General features: G+C 34.4%; 3 protein-coding genes across 3 annotated transcripts; 2 read left to right on the forward strand and 1 right to left on the reverse strand.

Annotated features, from left to right (window-relative positions):
- The first annotated feature begins 3,142 nt into the window (after positions 1-3,142).
- Positions 3,143-6,231, forward strand: LOC104905736 (cytochrome P450 81Q32). The gene is made up of 2 exons (XM_010694349.4): positions 3,143-4,074; positions 5,396-6,231. Exons 1-2 carry the CDS (start codon positions 3,160-3,162, stop codon positions 6,008-6,010), a joined length of 1,530 nt encoding a protein of 509 aa, XP_010692651.2. The 5' UTR covers positions 3,143-3,159; the 3' UTR covers positions 6,011-6,231.
- Positions 6,232-9,123: 2,892 nt separating this feature from the next.
- Positions 9,124-9,653, forward strand: LOC104905735 (50S ribosomal protein 6, chloroplastic). The gene has a single exon (XM_010694348.3). The coding sequence runs from the start codon at positions 9,234-9,236 to the stop codon at positions 9,543-9,545; it is 312 nt and encodes a 103-aa protein (XP_010692650.1). The 5' UTR covers positions 9,124-9,233; the 3' UTR covers positions 9,546-9,653.
- Positions 9,654-13,751: 4,098 nt separating this feature from the next.
- Positions 13,752-20,199, reverse strand: LOC104905734 (inositol-tetrakisphosphate 1-kinase 3). The gene is made up of 10 exons (XM_010694347.4): positions 19,713-20,199; positions 16,921-17,002; positions 16,636-16,668; positions 15,810-15,930; positions 15,594-15,686; positions 15,204-15,323; positions 14,926-15,102; positions 14,764-14,819; positions 14,587-14,671; positions 13,752-14,320 (listed from the first exon to the last, which is right to left on the reverse strand). Exons 1-10 carry the CDS (start codon positions 19,910-19,912, stop codon positions 14,220-14,222), a joined length of 1,068 nt encoding a protein of 355 aa, XP_010692649.1. The 5' UTR covers positions 19,913-20,199; the 3' UTR covers positions 13,752-14,219.
- Between the last annotated feature and the right edge of the window lie 2,771 nt (positions 20,200-22,970).

Raw genomic sequence — 22,970 nt, forward strand, 5'->3', positions numbered from 1 at the left:
TTTTACACTTTACTATCTTATATACTTCACCCCCAATTTTAATAATCCACCTAAAACCTTCTCATCTATTATACTAGCCTTTTGTGCACGCGATGCGTGCGATGATATTTTTAGGTCTAATACTAAGTAGTAAACAAACTGAAAATGCAAGTTAGTATTTAAGTTCACCTCCATTTTGTGAATAAGATTCTTTCATGTTCTTTTTATGTTGTTATTCATTTTTTTCATTTTGAATAGTTTTTTGTTTCTCAAGTCTTATATGCGCATGTTATTTTATAATCAGTATGATGTTCTATTCTAAATTTCGTCATGTTGTTATTTTGGTTTTATTCATTTTTGTAATTTATAATAGTTTTTGATATGGATTTCATTAATTTCTCTATGATCCCAAAATTGTAACTGAAAAGTATAATACAATTTCAGTTTTTTTCCTTGTCTAACTTCTAAATTCTGAATTTTTTCTCCTTTTCTAAATGTTCACACTTTGAGTTTTAATTTTAAGTTTTTCATACACAATCTGATTTCGAATGAAATGGTCATTTTTAATTTTTCTCCTTTTCTAATTTTGAACACTTTGAGTTTTAATTACAGGTGAAATGAAATTTCAAAATTTTCATACACAATCTGATTTCCATGAAATGGTTTTCGCAAATTAATGTATTTTTTTTTTCTGAAAATGAATTTTTGCAAAAGTTGTTCGCAAAAAGGTTTGATATTGTTTTGTTATTCAAACTTTATTTCCGAACATGGATATTCTGCAAAAGTTTTGGGCAAAAATTTTATATTGGAATTTAAAAAAAAAGAACTAAATTTGTAACTTTTTCATCAGTGTCATAAATGAATCAAATGTCATACACATCTTGTTTTCTGATTTTATATGAAAATGAATCAAATTTAAGTCTAATTATATAAAAACCTTTTTCAACTAATTGTTATTATCTCCATTTTTCAACTACATAAGAGTCGACTAATGTAAAATAACTTTGAAGATTAAAAGAATTATATACCTATTTGAAAGTTCGCAAACCATCGATGGACGAATGTGTAATATCACTGTCAAATCTTGTGTTTTTCTCAAATTTGTGTTTATAGGTAATTTTTGTGAGTATGTAATTGTGAATGGTTATTAAGAACAATGATTTGTAAGTGAATTTTGTGAATGTTTTTGTATGTATTGACATCCTAGTGTATTAGTTTTAGTGTGTAAGTTAATTTTTAGTTTTTGTAAAGTTTCCTGATTATTTGAGTGGTTTGCGTGATTTTTACAACGTGATTTTCTCAATTTATGAGTGATTTGTAAAGTTTCCTCATATAAGTGATTTCTGAGTGATTGTTGAAAATTAATTTTCGATGGCTTTGTTTGACAACATTTTGGTATTGAGATTCCTTTTGTAATTTAGTAAGGGAAGGAGGGCAAAATAGTTGGTTCAAAAGATGACACCGTTGCTCCCCCCCTTCCCTTATGTAATAGAGATTTGTCACTCTCCTATAATATTTAATATTTCTTTTGAATTTTCCAAAATCAAATATTCTTTGATTGTACTTCTTTAATATGTTTTCAAAATTTTCTTGATTCTCTCCCAAAATGAAGTGTAACAATTTACAAAAATAGAGGAAGTGTATATCTATACAAAGTTACAAACATAATAGTAGAGTAGTATTTGATTATTTCGTAAGACTCTTATTTTAGATTTATAATGATCTTATGTTTGAATCTTGCCAAGTGTAGTGATTGAAATTTGAACGTAAGGATCCTCTTATCCTCTTCTTTTCTCTTTAGCATCTGTTCTAAAAATACCAAATCAAAACATTACGACGATTGAGATTTAAACATGATCCTTCTTTTTATCATTAAAATAAATTATAAACAAATAAATCCACCCGCTTAAAAAATTAAATCATTATTATCAAAAGGGTAATGTTATATGTAGCCCTTAAGGGCTACATATAAACATTAAATACATTTCTTTAAATGGAAACAGTTTAAGAATTCAAGACATACTCTAAGGCCAATAAACCAAAAGAGAAAGTCAGCTTGACTTTCCTATTTCCTAATAAAATTTATATACAAAGAGATCCGGCCGCTTAAAGAATTGAACGATTATTATGAAAGCTCCTTTTTTTATATCTACTTGTATTACCTATCAAGCAGTCTTGCTCCCCAAGCCCAATAACTAAAAGAGAAAGTCAACTTGAATTTTCTAATTATTAATTTACTATTGCTCTACAAAATAGTACTAAAGTCAACTTGAATCTCCATTTTGGAAATACTTATTACAAACAAAAATTTGATTGATAATATAGTACTCCCTCTGTCCCAAAATATAGTCCCCATTTCATTTTGCATAGTTTCCAAGACGTACCTTTGACCTACGATATCTTCTATTTTTTATTAGTAAAAAATATAAAAAGTTGATATTACGACTTTATACATTGAGACGAATCTAACAAGACCCCTCATGAATATGTTTTTTTTTGTATACATTAGTAAGAATAATTGGTCATAGTTTTTAAAATTTGACTCTCAAAATAGAAATAGGAACTATATTTTGGGACAGAGGGAGTATCACATACTTCCTCTGTTTCGTTTTAAATGCAACAAAGAATTATTATTTGTGAGATATAAAATATTTATTTATTATATTTATAATGAAACGGGGGAAATATAAATTCTTTAAAGTTAAAGACACTTATAAAAATATCAAATTACTAAAATACTTTGATAAATATATATACATGGGTTAATTCTAATATGTTTGATGATGATTCCAGAATGGTTAGAATCATATCTACCTGTATAGTTATTGACCCCATATACCCTATAATCGTATGTAACTATAACCACTAAATTCTACGATTTTCACAAATTGGAACACTAAAAACAACTATGGCTTTAGAGAGCTAGGATATGACTATTAACTTTAAGCGCTAAATTGCATCATTTAACACTATTGTAGTAGAAGTATTTTTTTATTTCTTATTTGGAAATCAGATCATTCGTGCAAAGTGTGAGACTTATTCCCACGACCACTTAAAGCAAAAGTGACATCAACACCAATAATCTTTTAACACATTGCTTACTATATATGTACATATATATACACGATGTAACTTAGGATTTAGTACTATATCTACAAACCAAACAAAACAAAAAACAAAATGGATCAAGATTACAAATCATTACTACTCTACTTTGCCATCTTCGTAGTCTCTTACACAATCACCCAAAAATTCCTACGCAAATTCCAAAACTATCCACCAAGTCCTTTCCTTACACTACCCATCCTAGGCCATCTCCACCTCCTCAAAGACCAAAACTCAATCCACCGCACCTTATCAAACCTCTCTAAAAAACACGGTCCAATACTCAGCCTTCAGTTCGGTTCTCGCCATGCCCTCCTCGTCTCCTCACCCTCGGCCGCGGAAGACTGCTTCCACGGCCACAACGACATCATCTTCGCCAACAGACCTCGCCTCATGGCTGGTAAAATCCTTGGGTATGATTTTACCACCATGTTATGGGCGCCATACGGCGCCCTATGGCGTAAACATCGTCGAATAGCCTCGACAGAGATCTTATCCTCGCATCGCCTCCATTTGCTCGGCAACATACGAGCTAATGAGGTGAGATCACTTGTAAGGAGACTTCACCAAAATGGAGGCGATAATGCAATGGTAGAGATAAAGCCTGCGCTTTTCGAGCTTACGAATAATGTGATGATGAGGATGATTGCTGGTAAGAGGATATATGGAGATGCAGTGGAGTCTGAGAATGCGAGAAAGTTTAGGGAAGTTATAACAGAGATTATGGAATTAGGTGCTGCAACAAATGCTGTGGATTTTTTCCCATTTTTGAAGTGTTTGGGTATTCATGTTAGGCAGGAGAAAAAGCTTAAAGCTGTAGCTCTTAAATTTGACGAGTTTATTCAGGGTTTGGTGGATGAGAAAAGGAAGGAAATGCAAGAACAAGGTGTATGTGACCAAAATGTTAAGACTTTGATTCAGGTTTTGCTTGAGCTTCAGATCTCAGATCCATCTTATTTCACTGATGATATGATCAAGGGTCTTGTTGAGGTAAAACTACATTGACTTTTTCTTCTTTTCTTATTTCTTTCTTTACGTAAAATTATTGAAAACTATCAATATTTTAATTGAAGTCGTATTGTAGTGGGAATTTATATTCCTTTAAAAATATTGGAACGAGCATCATTTGCTGTCAACAGGGCACTTTTTTAGATTATTGTGGCCATTTTCTTATAACAAAATGAGGTTCTTGAAAACTTTGGGAAAGAGGTATTAATAAAAGGAAAAAAGAGAAATAAGTATTCATTGTATGAGAAAAATATCAGATTTTTTCTAGTTGATCGAGCTTAACCTTAATATTAGATCCCTAGAAAATGTGACCCTATATTGTACATCTTTATGCATATGTCAAAATCCAGCCCTGCCTGTCAAGGTTTCCGATTGATCTAATGCTATTGCCTTTGGTTTGGTGAGGAAGTAAATTCAATACTTGTTGTTTGTTTATTGATGTTACTAGTTTGACTTGGATATTTATCAATGCACACCTTAAATTATTAATATCTTTCATTACGTATATGTAAATTATATTAAATCTTGATATTTTCAAAATAGTAATCGAGACGAACCAAAACAGACCTCACATGACTATTTTTTTTCTTATATATAAAAAAATTAGAAGATTCTATATTATTTCAAATATTGTTAAGATTCTAATCAGTAACATTAATAAAAAATGGAGGGAGTACCCTATTTGATTCCTCTTAGTTATTTCTCCAAAACATAGTAAAATTCCAACTTTGTTGTCCAGTCTAGAGGTGATAATTGGGTTATTGGAGTCGGGTTTGTGCCTGTAGGTCATTTCGGGTTTAGTTTGTTTGGTCCACCTTACTTGAGTTCGGAGCAGGTCCTTTTGGGTTTGTTGAACTGAGTTTAAGTCTATATAGTGTTCATTCAAATTTAGGTGAAGTTTTGCTTTGATTAATTTCTGGTCGGATATGAACAATTTCTCATCGACTCAACTACAAATTTTGTTACTAAAACATAGATTGTGCGAGGCCAGATTTTGACGTCTACTGTGGACAGTTATATTGTTTATGAAGAGAGCCTTGTATAATTAATTTTAGTGTAGGTGCTTTGTTATATTATTAGCATTAAAATGCTATATATCTCATACATTGGGTTTAATTTGAAAAAGCCAAATACAAGCTTGTTATTTCAGAAGATTCTTTGATGTTGTAATTCAGTAGGACCATTTTTTTTTACCTTGCAGCACAAATTGACATTTGCATCCTTTAAAGTTCTTAGAATTGGTGTCTCTATAAACTACATATATAAGTTATAACCATCTATTTTTATTGCTTGTTTTGATCAGACATTATTGTTAGCCGGAACAGAAACTTCGTCTACTACAATGGAATGGGCATTAGCACTACTATTGAACAATCCTGAAGTTCTTAACAAGGCTCAAAAAGAAATAGATCAACATACACGAAGTGATCGTTTAATTGAGGAATCTGACTTGGTGCATCTTCCTTACCTTCATTGCATCATAAACGAGACACTTCGAATGTACCCTGCTGCGCCAATTCTACCACCGCGTGAGTCTTCAAGTGATTGTGTTGTAGGAGGTTATCATGTTCCACAAGGTACAATGCTCACATTGAACATATGGGCTATGCAAAATGATCCAAACATCTGGGATAATCCAAGTAAATTCTGTCCTGAAAGATTTGAGAACATTAAAGGTGAAAGGATTGGTTATCAGTTTATACCTTTCGGATCAGGAAGAAGAGCTTGTCCAGGGGAGAACTTGGCAATGCGAATAATTGGATTAACTTTAGGATCCTTAATACAATGTTTTGAGTGGGAAAAATTAGGGAAAGAAGAGGTAGATATGAAAGAAACTGTTGGAGTTACTATGTGGAAATCTAGTCCGTTACAAGCTAAGTGCAGGCGTCGTAGTAGTATGATCAAGTTGTTAGCTTAAACTTGAAACATGCATTAAAATGCCAGCAATGTCTTTTATAATTTGAACTTACATCAAAAGCTTGAGTCGGTTGTTTTTATTGAAATTGAGTTTGGTTATTTGTATGTATAACTTCATTATGCTTACAATGGTTCACTGAATATTGGACATACATGAATATATGTTATTGTTGACCAACAGTCTTCCTTCATCATATATGAGACCTTGGATTTAGCATTTAAACTCATTTACAAGTCAAGTCCATGAAGAATGGATCAATTAAGATTTCACAAGATCAAGAGGATCCTTTTATAACATAAGGAAACCCTTGGTGATCATTGTTGGATACACTGACACACACTTTAAGCCATTAGAATTTTAGTTACCTTGTATAATCTCTTTGTTTTCTCCATTATAGTGAAAAAGCTCTCGATTCCCCCACATGTAGACATAGGTCTAATTTGACCGAATCACGTAAATCCTTGTGTTTTATTTATTTCTTTTCTTTATCGTTCTTCTCAATCTTATTATTTCATTAACTTGTTTCGCATTAATCAAACACTACGCCACTCGTTTCTTAACAAACTGGTATCAAGAGCAAGGTTTTAAGGTCTTAGGTGCTTACAAACGAGTTTGATTAAATTATGTCAACGAAATTCGACATTGAGAAATTCGATAGGCAAGTGAATTTTGGCCTATGGCAATTGAAGATGAAAGCCACCTTGGTTCAAAGTGGTTGTCAGAAGGCTTTTGAACGTGCATCCAAAAAGCTTTCAGGTATGATGGATGACAAGTGGGAGGAAATCGATTTGAAGGCTCTCTCGGCAATACATTTATGTCCATCTAATGAAATTTTGAGAAAGGTTGCCAAGGAGACGACTGTAGCGGGTTTGTGGTTAAAGTTGGAGTCACTTTATATGACAAAGAGCGTGACCAGTCGTCTACTAGTCAAATCTAGACTTCATGATCGATCTTAGTGTAGAAGAAGGTAAATCGCTTTAGTCTCATCTAGATTAGGTCTTCTATATTACTATAGACTTGCAAAACATCGATGATGAGGATATGGCTTATCAGGTTGTTGTGCTCTTAACCACCTTCGTATAAGCATTTTCAAGATAGATGATTTGAGTTTGCAGGATGTTAAGGATGCCTTAACTCAGAGAGATGTAATTGACAATAAGTTAGTTAATCAATCTAATAATCCTTATCAAACTAATGCTTTGGTTGCTCATGGTGGAAAGAATTTTAGCAAAAGTAAATCTGTAACTATTGTCACATGAAGGGTCATGTCAAAGTCGATTGTTGAAAATTAAAGAAGAAGAATGGAAAAAAGTCCAATAGGGACCAATCCGCAAATATCGCCAATGATGCCTTTGATGGTGATCTTACACTTTAGGGTTACAAGTTTTAGAGTTGCGGTTTAATTCTATGATCTCTTCATGATTGGCGCCCTTTTGAGATCTCTTGGTGAAACGAGAAATCGTGTGGATTTTGCTATGGAGTTTATGATAGATTGCTTTTGAGTTTGTAATAAAGTAGCAATCTTGGTTATACATTATATTTTGTTCTAGTTATGCTATTTCTTATATCAATTTTATACTTTTGTGTTTTGTTAAGTACAATTACAATTTAGAAATTATTGAAATAATTTAATTTTTCTAGAGTTGCTTAAGTTTGTTGTTGAGATGAAGAAGTGTATCAAGAGAGTTTGGTCAATTTGAATAAGCATGCTTGGCATTGGTGACCTTATACTCTCAATCTAGGCCATGTGATGGTTTCGTGTACCGAATTTTGTGTTTGAAGACGCATCAATACATAATTTAATGAATTATAGAATATGTCCGTTCTTGATTGCTTAAAGCGAGTAGGCTTATGGAATTAAGGTGGAGGTTCTATGTTTATGGTGAGCATCACTTCTTGTTTTTGAGTTGAAGGCGGAGTTATCTTGATTTATTGGTTTTCAGTCAAGGTGTAGATTTGTTATTTGTGGCTTGAAATCTTGTGTGCCCGGTCGAGTGCTGCTGCCAGGTCGGCGAAATTCCAATTTCGATAGTTATTCGTAAAATAGTCATAACTTTCTCGTTTCTCATCGGAATTGGGCATATGACCTGTCATTGGAAAGATCTTGGAACAAGATATCACCTTCATTTTGAATAACATCAAAACCATTTATATATTAATATATATGTGTATTTAAAGTTAACCTTATATCATTTTTCACAAGATTTCAAGTCACAAATAACAGTGTGCAACTTGTTAGTGGCAAAGTGTTGTTAGCTGTCTTTCTCATTTCATTTATTTATGGTTATGTCAAATATATTTCTTCAAAAAAAAAAATAAAGAATCGATAAAATCCACGGCCCTTTCAAAGGAGGACTCACTACCTAAGAACAGCCTCCCCAAAATCTAATACATATTGGGGGTGGATTGTGCATCTTTTTTTTATAAAGTGATGCCATTTCAAAGAAAGAAAAACATTATAGGCCCTTATATTGTTGACTTTTCCTTATGTTATTTTAACGCTTTTTACTCTATTAAGGTAGAAGAAAAAAAGGTTAGGAGACCTTCCGCGCAAGATCTTTGATAGGAATTTGTCTTATTAAGACCCTATGAATCTCTTGAACCCTCAGATTCATACTAGAACCATGATGATTCCATAAAACCCTAAAGCTAAGCATAAAGGGTCAGTTTTATTCAACTTATTTTGACTTATCAAAACTTATCTTATCGTAATTTATTAAATTTGATGATGTTTGTATTATTAGACTTATTTGATGTTATTTGGACTTAGTTAAACTTATCTTATCTTAAGTGAACTTACTTTTTCAAAAATAAGTTGAACAAAATATAGAAAAAGACAATAAATAAATAAAATACTACGATACCTTTACTTAATTCAAAAACTCCCGATGATCACACAAGAATAAATCAATAATATAAAAGTACCCTATAAATAAAATTAAGTATTAACACATAAAAGTGGAGTATTTTCTACAAACAAACCATCCTCAAATGCCAAACCAAATAAACCAAAATCTAGCTCCAATTAATCAATATTTGCACAACTCTATGGGCCAAGCTGCGTTTAGAATAAGTTGCACTTCCTCCCCGGCCCACTCCTCTACCAAACAAGAACTACGAACTCTACAATCACACACAACAAGGATAAGGCAAATTCATCAGAGGTGGAAACAACATTACCTTTTCCACTCTATTAGCTAGTAGAAAGAAAAAACTCACAAAAATGTCTGTGTCCGCCATCTTCGGGACTCGAATTGCCGCCATGCCATCAATGGTTAGCAGCCGTGGCGTGAAAATGCAACCGTCAAGCGTGGGAGTAGTGATAGAGTGTTCGTCGAGGCCGCAGAAAAAGGCAACAGCGCACCACAGGAAGACAAGACCACGGAAGACTCAGCCATGGGATATTAAACGTCGTCCTACTGTTTATCCTGCTCTTCCTCCTCTTCCTGCTGATTGGACTTTTGTTTCTTCTGGTTCTGATGAAGTTGATGACTCTTCTTCCTCTACTACCACTATTGAGTCGCAACCTGAGTAAATTTCTTTTGTGCTCGATTGTTTTTGTTTATGCCTATGAATTGTTCGATGAAATGTTTCTGTAATTTTTGTGGTTGTTGTGTTATTTGAAATCAGATTATGTTTGTTACCTTGTTTTTTTTATTTTATTATGCTGAGTTCATAAACTAAACTAGGGAGTAGGGAATATACATATACTAGAGCCGAGCTAATTCTATAAGTAGATTTCATGTATTAAGGATATTTTAGCCTAGTGGTTAAGATTAGGTCACAGGTTTGAATCTCCTTTCCCTACTTTGTATCGTCTTCGTTAGGGGTGAGTACAACAGGATATCCGGTTAAAATTTTTGGATATTGGACGAACCCAGTCAGAATCGATTCTTATAATTTGGAACCAGAATTGGAATTAGTTGGACCATGTCCTCATTTTCTAGAATTGGTCTTGGAACCAGTTGGGACAAGTTCTAACACCGGGTACCCAATTCTCTAGAAGTGTGATGTAATGTCGATTTTGATGATAAGTGACTTTCTATAATTAGTCTTGAAATCGGTATGAAACGTTTTAGTATTGGTATCCGATACCCAGTAGTATTCAAAAGCTAAATTATTTTATTGTTAAGCTTAATAAAGACTAAAATAAGAATCATATCATATATGTATTTTTTTTTTTAAAGAAAGAAAGAACTAATAAGTATTAGTATCCCTTAATATAATTTCGGCCAAACTTCTATTGAAGAGCTAATAAGTTTTAAGATTAAATTATGTGAAAGTATTGGGTCAGACCGTCTGACCATAAGTTATGGTCGGACGAGCCTAACCCAATACTAAAATTTCCCGCTCCTCCTCTCTTCTTCAACTCCAATGATTCTTCTCCTTCTTCCTCTCACATCTCTCCTTTAATGGCTGCTCTCATTGTCGTCCTCGTTGCCGCCTTACTCCTCCTCTGTTTCTGGGCCATGAACTCAATTACAGATTTCAAACACTACCTTTCTAAAGAAGGGAAGGGGGTAGGAAAGGATATATCAAAGAAATATACTCAAACCACGGAATTTTATGAACTTCATTTTTCCCTAAAATTGTAGATATATGATAAGATGGGAGCCAAGAAGGGAGGGGGGATTGAAATGGGGTTAAGGGGGAACCGAGCAAATTGCGAAATACACTCCAAATGGAGCAAATAGCAAACACAGTTATTTTCAGTCACTTGCCTGAATGGTATTATGTGCAATATATCGCTGTCTGCTCCGATGGAAGCTGGCATCTACACGTTCCCAAGGTACTTGTTTAAGACCTCTGATCATCTCCTCTACAAGAGAAAAGACTAACTGAAAAAATATGTAGACTAACTGGAAAAAAAAATGAAGACTAACTGAAAAAAAAATGAAGACTTTCATTTAGACCTAAGCTACTTTCATTTAGACCTAAGTTACTTTCAGTTAGACATAAGTTACTTTCATTTAGACCTAACTTACTTTCATTTAGATCTAACTTACTTTCAATTAGACCTAAATTACTTTCAGTTAGACCTAACTTACTTTCATTTAGACCTAAGTTACTTTCAGTTAGACCTAAGTTACTTTCATTTAGACCTAAGTTACTTTCAGTTAGACCTAAGTTACTTTCAATTAGACCTAACTTACTTTCAGTTAGACCTAACTTACTTTCATTTAGACCTAACTTACTTTCATTTAGACCTAACTTTCTTTCATTTAGACCTAAGTTACTTTCAGTTAGACCTAACTTACTTTCAGTTAGACCTAACTTACTTTCAGTTAGACCTAACTTACTTTCATTTAGACCTAACTTACTTTCATTTAGACCTAACTTTCTTTCAGTTAGACCTAAGTTACTTTCAGTTAGAGGTAACTTACTTTCATTTAGACTAACTGAAAAAAATTAAGACTAACTGAAAACAAATTAAGACTAACTGAAAAAAATGAAGACTAACTGAAAAAAAAATTAAAACTAACTGAAAAAAAATTAAGACTAACTGAAAAAAAATTGAAACCACCTGAAAGTCGTCCGACCAAAGATTATGGTCGGACGAGTCCGACACAATACGTTCTCTTAAATTATTCATCATACATAAAAAAAATTCTACTAGGTACTTAGTCGAAGACCTGATTTCGTCAAGTATCTAGATTTATTGGGTACCGGGTCCAAAATTTTGATTTGGAACCACTTGCCAGGTCCTCAGATTTGGACCCAGACCCAATCCCAGTAGGACCAGTTCCAGTTATGAGACCATCGTGTCCAACCGATTTTGGGTTTGGAACCGGGTACCCAGTTTTCTACTCACCTCTAGTTTTCGCAGTTCATATGGATCTAAAAATAAGTACATTTCATGTTTTTTCTAATGATAATTAGTTACATGGATTAACTAGGTGGAGAACACTCAACGCCCCTCTTCATTTCATCGGAATTTTAGTGAACAATTTAATTTAAGATTTTTTTTATTGAACTGAACTTATTTTTGATCGAACCAACTTTATCAGGCTCAATCATTTTAGGCGTAACATTGAGTTTAGTTTCATTCCCAAACTCAGTAATGGACTCGAATTCGTCATGAAGGAACTTGATTTCCGTTTGGATAGTCGGCTTGTGAAGTCCAATGATAGAAGTTTTTTCATCTTTCGGAGCTCTTTTATGCTCTAAAGTTCTTGTGAGAATCGGGTCCATGATAAATTTGTTTTAGACCGATAATCAATTTACCTTTTTTACATTTTAAAGTGACCATTTACAAGAAATCATACTTCCTACGATGGATTTTGATGAAACATGGGTGATAGGATTTTTGCACGAGAATTTAGAGAGCAGGTAGATAGAGGGAAGGAAAAAAGATAACTCGTGTGATGAGGATAGAGATAAAGAGAAGTAAATATCAAATAAAGTAACTTTTTATTTATTTTGAAACGACCTAAAATATAGAGTGATTCATTTATTGAAACGAAGGAAGTATAACACTTAGGTTTTGTTAGGGAAAGCATTTTAGGTGACTTAAATGATAAGGTGCTATAATTTTAAGTCACCTTATATGATTAGTGGTGTTTGGTGGACGAATTTAAATAAAATTTAAGTCCAAAATTAAGTGCAATTGAGTTGGAGTAAAATATAGCGTCTGAGATCATGTGTTGAAATTTTTTATTTTTTTATTTTTATCTTTTTAAGCCTAAAAAGATATTTTAGCTACAACCAATATATAATTTTACCAATCAGGTTATGCAATCAGCTAGCTTATCAGTTTCAGCTGCTACCTAATCAGTTTCAACCACCTTATCAGTTTCAGCTCCATTTCAATCAGCGTTGCCAAAGATAGCCTTAATGAGTCAAAAGAAACCTCTTAAAAAAAGGGTAACTTCTAAAAAAAATATTAAGATAATGACTTCAACAATATAAAAAACAACTTGCATCAAAAGAAACTAAACCACAAGTAATTAATTTTAGATCAGATCCACACAAGATTTTGTGAACAAGGAAAATTGTGATTTATATTTATCTGACAGACTGACACCATTTTTTTTTTCATATCCTTATCCCACCCTCTTGTCTCATATGCTCACCTAAGGTGTCAATAACATTACAACTTACATGTACTCCAGTAGCCCGAGTCCGTATTAAGGGGACATACCCCAAAGGGAAATAACAGAACATAACCAACAGAGAATTGATAATCTCCAAAACATGAACACAAGAAGCAATTTTCAAGCAAACAACACAAGAAAAAACAATTCCATCAAAAAATCTTAAACAAAAGCAATTTTGGGTTTTGTTATCGTTTTTTGTTTTCAATTTTTTTTTTTTTAAATTGAAAACCAAAAACAAGAAACTAGAAAAAATGATTTTCACTCTTTAGTTGTCAGTTTTCAAAATCATCATGTTCCCAATAAATTTGACTATTTTTTTTATTCATTATAGGACATATATCATATGACTTTGAAAATCAAAAAAACCAAAAAACAGAAAAGCATAGTGATCACAAACAAGCCCTTAGTGAGTTGATCAATCAAAAAGAAGCCAACTGCCGCCTGCCGGGAACTCGTCTACAGCTTAGATGGTTGTCTGGCGGATGGTAAACTACTTGCCATTCACAAGAGAGTGGTTATTTTGGTGGTGGCAAGACATAAAGTCACAGAGTTATTCTATATGCACCTTTCAAGCCAAAGATCTAGTGAGATAGTCCATCATCATTCACAAGTACAAAAACAAAAAAAAAAAATGTACAAGTTGGTTCATTCAGCAACCAAAGAGATTCACTTTTTATTCCATCACCATTGGCGAAGCAAAACTTTATACAAGGGTCGCGTTTTTACATGGCAAGGAACTCAGTTAAAACTTAGTAGACAAGTCGGTGAAATTAAAGAATTATTAACGAATACAGGCGATCATGGCTGTTCACCATTATTCGATAAGCTGGTGTACTAATATAGAGCTTGGTTCGGCTTGCAGTTAGAGCAATCTGTAATTACAAGCGATTTGAGCCAGAAAGCAAACTAGTGAGTGGTTATCCGCCTTCAATGTCAAAGGATCATACATTAGCTGGCTGTACATATCCCCCCATTTTATGCAAGCAGTTTTTTGTGAATACTTGCTACAGCAACACGGCGATCTTCGATCTTCCTGTTTTAAAGGAGGTTTCTCTGAAGACAAACTTATCATATTTTCGACAGTCTTTGATTATTCCGCAGTTTCAGTTACTTTATCGTCCAGTTGTTAGATGATTATTGTACTTGTTCCTCTTTACCAGGCCCAGTAGGAAGTCTGTGAATATATGCTCGTATTCTGGCATCTTACCGTAACCTGAATAAACCATACATATACAAACAAATATAAATTCTTCTATACCTTTTTTGGCCATGGTTCTAATCTTAATGTAAACTTTTAAAGAATAGCTGTGGAGCATATTGGTCCCAGAAAGATATCGAAGTAAATATAATCTAACCACACTTCTAAAAAGATAAGATGAGCTTCATAACTAATAAAAAGCCACTATGTTCCAAAAACATTATCATTTGTCAATGAAGAATGCAAGTATACAATTCGAGTGCAAAGATGAGTCAGCTCACCAGGAAAGTAGTTGATATCAATAACATAATAATTATCTTGGGACCCATATTCGCGTATCATGTCTAGATTGAAAAGCTGAAGACCCTATAAGATATGCATGAAACCATGCAAAAGTTAGCCCCTATTATGAACAACAACGATATACACATGGAGAAAAGAAAATGTGAATTACTTACCAGTCGACGACGAAGTTCTCTGGCAAGTTTCTCGAGTAAAGGTCGAGGAGGGAGCTCTGCAACAAAAAGGGAAAATTGAAGCAAAAAATGGGTGGAGTACTGAGAATAGAAACAGAATGGCAATTGGAAATGTTGCATAAGTAGCTAAGTTAGAGATTTTACCAGCAATATTAGGATCCAAATCTGCATCATCTGCTGATGCTACAGCACAAGACACTCTTGGAAAACGGTATACACCACTGGTTCTTGACAGTTGACGTTTACTAACATTAGGCAATGAGAATCGCTTCACAACTTTTATAGCTTCTCCAACAATGAAGACTTTGAATAACACGCCACCTGAAGGCATCAAGTTTATTGGATAGCATGTAAGAAACCGATGACTGGTGAGAAATTGAAAAAAAGATAGTGAAGAGTGAAGATCAATCTAATAAATTTACCATGATTTACAAACTCCTGTAATATGAGTGGTGGCTCGAGTTTCTGAAGAGAATACTGATCATATGCAAGTGACAGCTCATGTGATTTTGCACTCCCATCAGCAATTAAGGGCTTTGCAACTGAAATAATACATGTTCTCTTGTTAATTCATTAGTCAATGGGGGAAGAAAAATGGTTCTCTTCACAATGTTTGTAGGGCTCTTTATTCTTTTTGCATTATATTGTTATAGTCTCTACTGGGGAACGGTTCACAGAAAAGAGTTGTTTGTCCAACAAAATAACGACACAAGTGCGAAAAGTTTACTGCATTATGCTTGAGATAAAAGAAATTGTAATCAGACGGATAGATATTAACATATACTAGAGACTGAGAAGATTGATTGACATACCAAGAGGAAGGTTCAACCTTGCCTTGGCAACTTTTAGAGGTATGGATGACGCATCCTTTTTGATAACCAGTTGTTGGGGAACATTGACATTTCCTGCACAATTTATTATAATAATTTTAGGTTAAAGCCAGCACCTTGTGAACTGTATAATCAAAAAATCATCACCAAGTGAATTGAGCAAAATAAGAGTAATATAGATGATTTCACATGACTTACCGTAAGTGTCGGATAGGTTTAAGTCAGAAACAACCTGCAGCATCGACTGCCGATTGTGTAAATGTTTTATGGCATCTGGTGGATCCAGGACAGTAACTTCAGGATGTGTTAGCCGATAATCCTACAGAGATACATAATATATTAAGCATGACATAAAAAATTCACAAAGAGTTTGAGCTAATAGTTGCATTCAACAGCAAAAACATCTCAAAATTATCAGATAAAATTCATACAACTCAGAGCAGAATCAAGGAACCCCAAAGATATTACAAGCATTCCCTCCCAAACCGAAAAAAAAAGTTCCAAAAGAGTTGCACGATATGAATATCAAACCACTCCACTGATAAAAAGGTTTGAAGGGAGAAACGATATCAAACTATAGTAAGCAACTTATACCACAAAAGTTACCATCATAAACAAAAGGTACCATCATAAACAAAAGTGCTTTGAATCATTCAATACAATCTGACAGAAAATTTGAATTTTTTCAGTCAAGACTCTAAGAAAATGTACATGATAATATATAAGTTCGAAAAAGAAGGAAAGAAGAGACGTCCTGACACCTCACTAACAACAAGTTTAAGGCTCAGAATTCATGGTCAATGAAAAAAAACTCAGCATATAATGTCACATAGAGAAAAGTATCAAACAACTAAATTCTGTATTTTCACCAGATTTATGCAGTCGAGTGAACATGTCCAAAGAAGTGTGGTATCATAAAGAAATATTAAAGTTTTCCAGGTAAATTATGGAATGCTGACAAACAAACATGAAGAGCGTGATTATAAACATTTAAATGATAAAAGGATCAGATTACATCACTAACCTCAAGAACCTGCTGCCAGTCCTTTCCAATTAACTGCGTTAAAAAATTAAATGGTACAGAAGCACATTAGGTACTGCAAAAACTGCTGCTATATCAACAAGCCATGCTCGCATGCATAGCTGAGGCTGTGGTCTGTTTAATTGAACAAGAACCGCAGAGCCTAGGTTTGGGGATAGGCCCGGAAGCGTATATCTAATTGCTCAGCTTTCACATTAACAACATACGTGTTGCAATTGTGCAATGCAGAACTTAAGAGAAAACAAAGACCTAAACAGTTCCATTTACCTTGTGCAATACAATGTCAAATGGACCTTGTTCCGATAGAGGTTTGTCCAGATCAATTGCAACAAATTTTATTCCCTTTAGCCTGCAACAATAATTTATACATGCACATGTCATGAAACCAGTAACTTGAAACAATAAGTCACAACTTATATTATATATCATACTAGCTGTTAGGCAAGTGATAGTGTATTTCTGTAATGGGCACTAATTTGGCAGAAAACAAGAGCATTGGAATTGATCTTTTAAATCTTTAGGCAACTTAGCAACGTCAACAGCTTACTAATGCCATACGTAATCCAAGTGGGCAAATAGTATATCTACAATCACGTTAAATAAAATAATACTGAGCAACGAATACACCTTACAATTTGTATCTCCGTTACTATCAAACTTCATGTCACTTTACTTGGAAAGCATTATTATATCTAGGTAGATTCTTGAAAGGAGCACATCACAGAGAAATAAACTACTTCAGGAAAATGACCTTTTCTTTTTCTTCTACATATACATATATAATGTATAATATCTGATTGACCAACGACATTTAAGATCAAGCAGAGCAGATATAAGGCCTTTTCCTATAATGTATAACTTAGATCTTTCGCAAAAGAAAAAGCATAACATACATTCTCAATCAAATGGGGCATATTGTTTTTCACTAGACTGCTGAAATGACATGTACCGAGAACATGAACAGATAAAGGAAACTAAGGACAGAATCCCCACAAACTCCACCAAGAAACAGCACTAATCAACAATGAGAAAGTAGTATTCAAAAGCATGATGACATATTATAATAGCATACTTCAAAATAGTTGTCGAATGACGCCAAAAATGCCTTCAAAGATAAGAAGGAATAAATAGGAGTAATTAACTTTTAGAAGACCTACTAGTGATATGTTGGGAGATTTCTACAGAAATATATTACATCAATACAATAATTAAAAACCATACAGGGATGTGTTTCCTGATTATCTTGCCAAAATGGCAAAACATATCACTTTAATAAAACATAATCACTAGCCCCATATCTGGCAATAATCACATTTTTTTTCTTTCCAATTGTAACAGCAGAATCTGAAGGTCGTGTCGTCCGTAATGAATTTTAAATTATATTTCTACGATCTCACAATCAGGTCCACAGAGTTCTAAATAAACCAAGAAACTAATCATAGATTGTTTATAATAAACCAAGGAAACACAGGGAATGTGTAAGAGGATGAGAATAAATAGATACCAGAATCCTTTGAGAATCCAGGTTGCTTCTTACAATCCTCAATTCAGCATTCCATTACAAAATCCTTTATATTAATTAATTGCGCATTCTATCTAATTATAAAAAAGAAACATACAATGCGATTTTGTTTAGAACTTTAGATTTAAATCAGATTGACATAATGATTTTCCATCAGTCTCATGATTTCCAACCCTTTATTGAGATTAAATCAAATAGATCATAATAATAACCAAGCAATTTGTCGGCTGAATATTCAATCATGATCTGTAGCAACTATACAACCCCTCACTTCACCCAAAAGGAAAGATGGAATCATATACAGAAAGTAATATAGTAAAACATCCATCTCAAGGAATCTTTTAGTCATTTTTGCTGATCTAGGCCATTAATTCGGCGTTAATTAATCAGTCACAGTACATTGAGAACAGTTTCATTTGGGTGCGTATCTAGGAAGCCACAAACAATAAACAGTGATGTAACGGGCGAGATTCATCCCTTGTCTTGGATAACATTCCTAACTTTAACCAAGACTGTGTTTGTTTGGTTGACATAAAAAAAACACGAGTGCTAATACATTCTTCCTAGCAAATGGACGAAAACAAAGTTGTTTACAGAATAGGTCCTCCTAGGTAAGTAAAATTTCCCATGTCGAGTTTTACTTGCCATGGTCAATCAATTAAAAATTTCGCACTTCCTAGGAAATGCAATTATAGTTATCAATGAAATACAAGTTAAACCAAAGAACCACCTAAAATCTAATCCCGTCTCCATTACTGCGCTTAGTCACTTATTTAAGCAAGAAGAAAAGAACCACCTAGAAAGAAGATTGATTGAAGGACTCTAAGAGTCGCCAACTTTCTTATTATTGAATTTTCTCTGGTTAGAATACATCAAAATATTATTTTTATATCACTTTTCTCGTCATTTATTACATGCGTATCGATATTATATTTTAATATGTTATGTCTAATAGGATTGTCAATTCTAAGGTTACTAAAGCATTCACCCCGAGAAATGAGTAGTTAACAAGTTGACATACACACATCGAGAATAGTAACCCAATATGAATTCCATTTGTGGTGTGTGTAACTTTCTAAATGATCTTCTAATATCAGCCTCAATTAACCAAACTGATATCTAACAAATATAATCTTTTTACTTTATTAATTTCCTTTTATGTGGTTTGAATAAATTGAAAGTCTAGCAACTAGAAAAAAAAAATCCTGAATTTCTGGCTACTTCTTTTTAACAAACTTTGCTACTTATTTTAATTCAGGCAACACAAAAAAGATTACACATTTCACAAATAATTATTTTTGACTCAAAATTCATTCGTAAAAGTTTCCAAATTCCAACAACATGTGAACATAATCAAGACAAAAGAAAAAGAACACTCAACTACCCACCAGAAAAAAATGGATCTCACGAGACATGCAAATATTATAAAGAAAAAAAAGAAGAAATTCTCAAATTAAAGAAAATATCAATGGTGTGATTTAAATTTCGTTGTTCATATGATTTAATTATTGAAAATAAAATGTAAATAATACTATACCTAGCAAGACCTTGAAACTTGGGTTGTAGAAAACTCTTAGTTTTCTTAGACGTAAGAGCATAACCAACAACGAGTTTTGTAGGTTCTGGAAAACCTTCAAATAAAGCCTTTGTCTTCTCTTCTTCATCATTTTCCTCCATAATCTCTCTTTTTTCCTCCATTAATTTCATCATTTTCATAGTCATATCTTCAACCACCATAATAATTAATTAAGACCCACTTATCAAATTGATGAAAATCACAGTATTAATAATTTTTTTGATAGATTTATAGTATATGAGAGACAATTAAGGAACTGGGTGTTTCTAAAGTTTTGATTTTTTTTCTGGGAAATTAAAGATTTGATTGAATGTAGTAAGTGGCAAGAGATAGGAGACAATAGAGAGAGATGTGTGAGAAATTAGGAAGGGATTATTTATAGAGAAAGTGGTGGGGGAAGTTTATTTTTGTGTAGCAAAATTACAAGAGATGAGCTGTAACAGCTGCTGCATTTATAATTGCCAATTTTCTGGAGTGCCCACGTACCCTTAAATAGTGAACGATGTTCTTTAGTTTCATGCTTAACAGCTGACGCGCTTGGGTCTTTGGGATTTGTTGGTGTTAAGTTGAGTGTTGACCCTTGAAGTGAGGGACACCTGAATGGTCTATTCAATTACTAGAATTATTAAATGCCCCTTTTTAAAAAGGTGGAATGTATAAGAAATTGGAAAAATTGATTTTATCAGTCCCAATTATGGGCGTCCTGATAAAAACAGTCCCAACTTCAATTTATTATTGTTCAGTCCCAACTTTTGGGGGTATTTTACAATAACGGTCCCAGCAGGTTTCTAACCTGCTGTAGCAGGTAAACTTGCCAAAAAAAATTCCCTTTTTTTCTATCTTCTTCTTCCTCTTTCCTCCCTCCTCTCTTCACTGCTCCCTCCTCCTCCTCCTCTCCCCTGCCACCCAACCACCCCTACCACCCAGCCCCCTCCCTCGAAACCACCAACATCAGCCCACCTCCCTCGAAACCACCAACACCAGCCCACCAACTCCCTCCCCGCAACCACCACCCCTCCCCACCCCCCGCAGTCCCCTCCCCTGCAACTGCTGCACCCCCTCCCCCTTTCCCCACCCTCGCAGCCCCCTCCCCTTCCCCTGCAACTGCCGCAGCACCCCCTCCCCTTCTTCTGCAACCGCCGCACAACCCCCTCCCCTTCCCTTCCCCCGCAAACGCCGCTGCAACGGCGACGAGGCGAACACCAACGACTGAGAAGAAGCGACGACAAGTGAGAAAAGGTGACGAAAATTGTGCGCGAAGGGACGGGGAGGGGAGGGGGGTTGCACGACTGGCGGGGAAGGGGAGGGGGGTTGCACGACTGGCTGGAAAGGGGAGGGGGCGGTGCGACTGACGGGAGGGGGAGGGAGGCTGGGTGTTGGGGATAGGGTTGTTGGGGGTGGTGGGTTAGGGGATCAGAGAGGGGGGTTAGAGCAGGGGAGGGGAGGGGAGGTGGCAAGGGAGGGGGAAGGGGAGGTGGCAAGGGGGGTTAGAGCAGGGGAGGGGAGGTGACCTCTTAAACCAGTTACTGGTTAACCTGGACCGTTATTGTAAAATACCCCCAAAAGTTGAGACTGAACAATAATAAATTGAAGTTGGGACTGTTTTTATCAAGGCGCCCATAGTTAGGACTGATAAAATCAATTTTTCCTAAGAAATTAAGAATAAGGGTTCATTGGCTACAAACGGTTAATTTGTGTTCAGTTTAGTAAAGTTGAGTTCAGTTCACTTAATTTCATTTCAGTTTTTCTCTACAATTCAATTTAGTTGAGTTAATTTCAGTTCAATGTTATTCAGTTTTTCGATTTCTCTCAATATAATAGAACTGGGTCTAACTATGGCTATGTTCAGTTCACCTTATCTTTGCTTATTTCAAATATAATCAGATCAGATCAGATCAGAAAAAATAAGTTCAGATCAGATCAGAAAAAATAATTTCAGATCAGATCATGCTTATATTTAAAAATTATTATACTATTAAATATCTTTCATTACATATTAGTAAAAATTATAATAATTGAATATTAATAAAGTACTCATTGAGATGAATCAAACAAGACATCACATGAATATATTTTTTCTTATATATTGAGAAAAATCTAAAAGATAAGATCTTGTAATCAGATCAGATCAGATCAGTTCAGATCACTTATCAGAAAAAATAAGTTCAGATCAGATTAGATAAGTTCATATCAAAATATTTCAGGTGAACTAAACATAGTCTATGTCTCATTTGCATTTAGCTGCACAATTTTTGATAGGTGCATTACACAGCACGAACTTTCACACGAGGTGCAACCAATAGCATAAATATGACCGAAGTATGGAGATTCCACAAGAGTTATAGAATCTTCATTATTTTATTAGTTTTCTTTTGTTTCCCTCCCTCATTTTCTTTTTTCCTCTCTTTTCTCTCTTAACTTACTCTTTATTCTTTCTCCCCCACCCACCGGAAAACCTCCCCCCCCTATACTAACCACCAAAAACTACCTCTCATCCCTACCCCCGACACTGATCCCATCCCCTTCCCCAACCCATCCCTGATAAGCAAAAACCACCCCTGCCCAACAAACTCTCTACAAGATTTCTCTTTCTACCTCCTCGCCAACCCTTGCCCACAAAAAACCCGCCTCTTCACCCCTCGAAACATATATCATATACAACTGCCTCATCTTCCATGACTGCTTCATAATTTCTTAAAAATTTGATCGTTAAAATATCGAAGCTTCCATATCTGCAATCCCGTACATGTTCTTCTAGCATGTTATTTGAGTGAAAATATTTATTTGCAAGTATATTCAAGTATTTTAGTTCTAACTTTTAACTCCATTATCTTTATCTATAAGAATACATAATTATTTTAGTCACTGTCAATTGCATATGTCCATGTAATTGAGTTTTTGCAGTCAAATGTACAGGGTTGGAAAGGGGAAAGTGGTAGTTCCCGATGGTTAGGAGTAGGGGAGGGGAGATTTTCCGGTGGGTAGAGAGAAGGAATAAAGAGAAAGTCAAGAGAGAGGGAAAAAAGGAAAAAAAAAAAAAAAGATTGAGGAAAAAAAAGAAAAAGAAAAGAAAATAGTAAATTAATGAAGATTCTATAATTCCAGTGGAATCTCCTTACTCGGGTCACATTTATACTATTGTTTGCACCTTGTGTTAAAGTTCGTGATGCGGACTGCATCCTTCAAAGGTTGTGTTGCTAAGTGCACTTGAGGCATAGT

This window comes from Beta vulgaris, chromosome 1, assembly GCF_026745355.1.
Source record: "Beta vulgaris subsp. vulgaris cultivar EL10 chromosome 1, EL10.2, whole genome shotgun sequence".
NCBI classification, from domain to species: Eukaryota; Viridiplantae; Streptophyta; class Magnoliopsida; order Caryophyllales; family Amaranthaceae; genus Beta; species Beta vulgaris.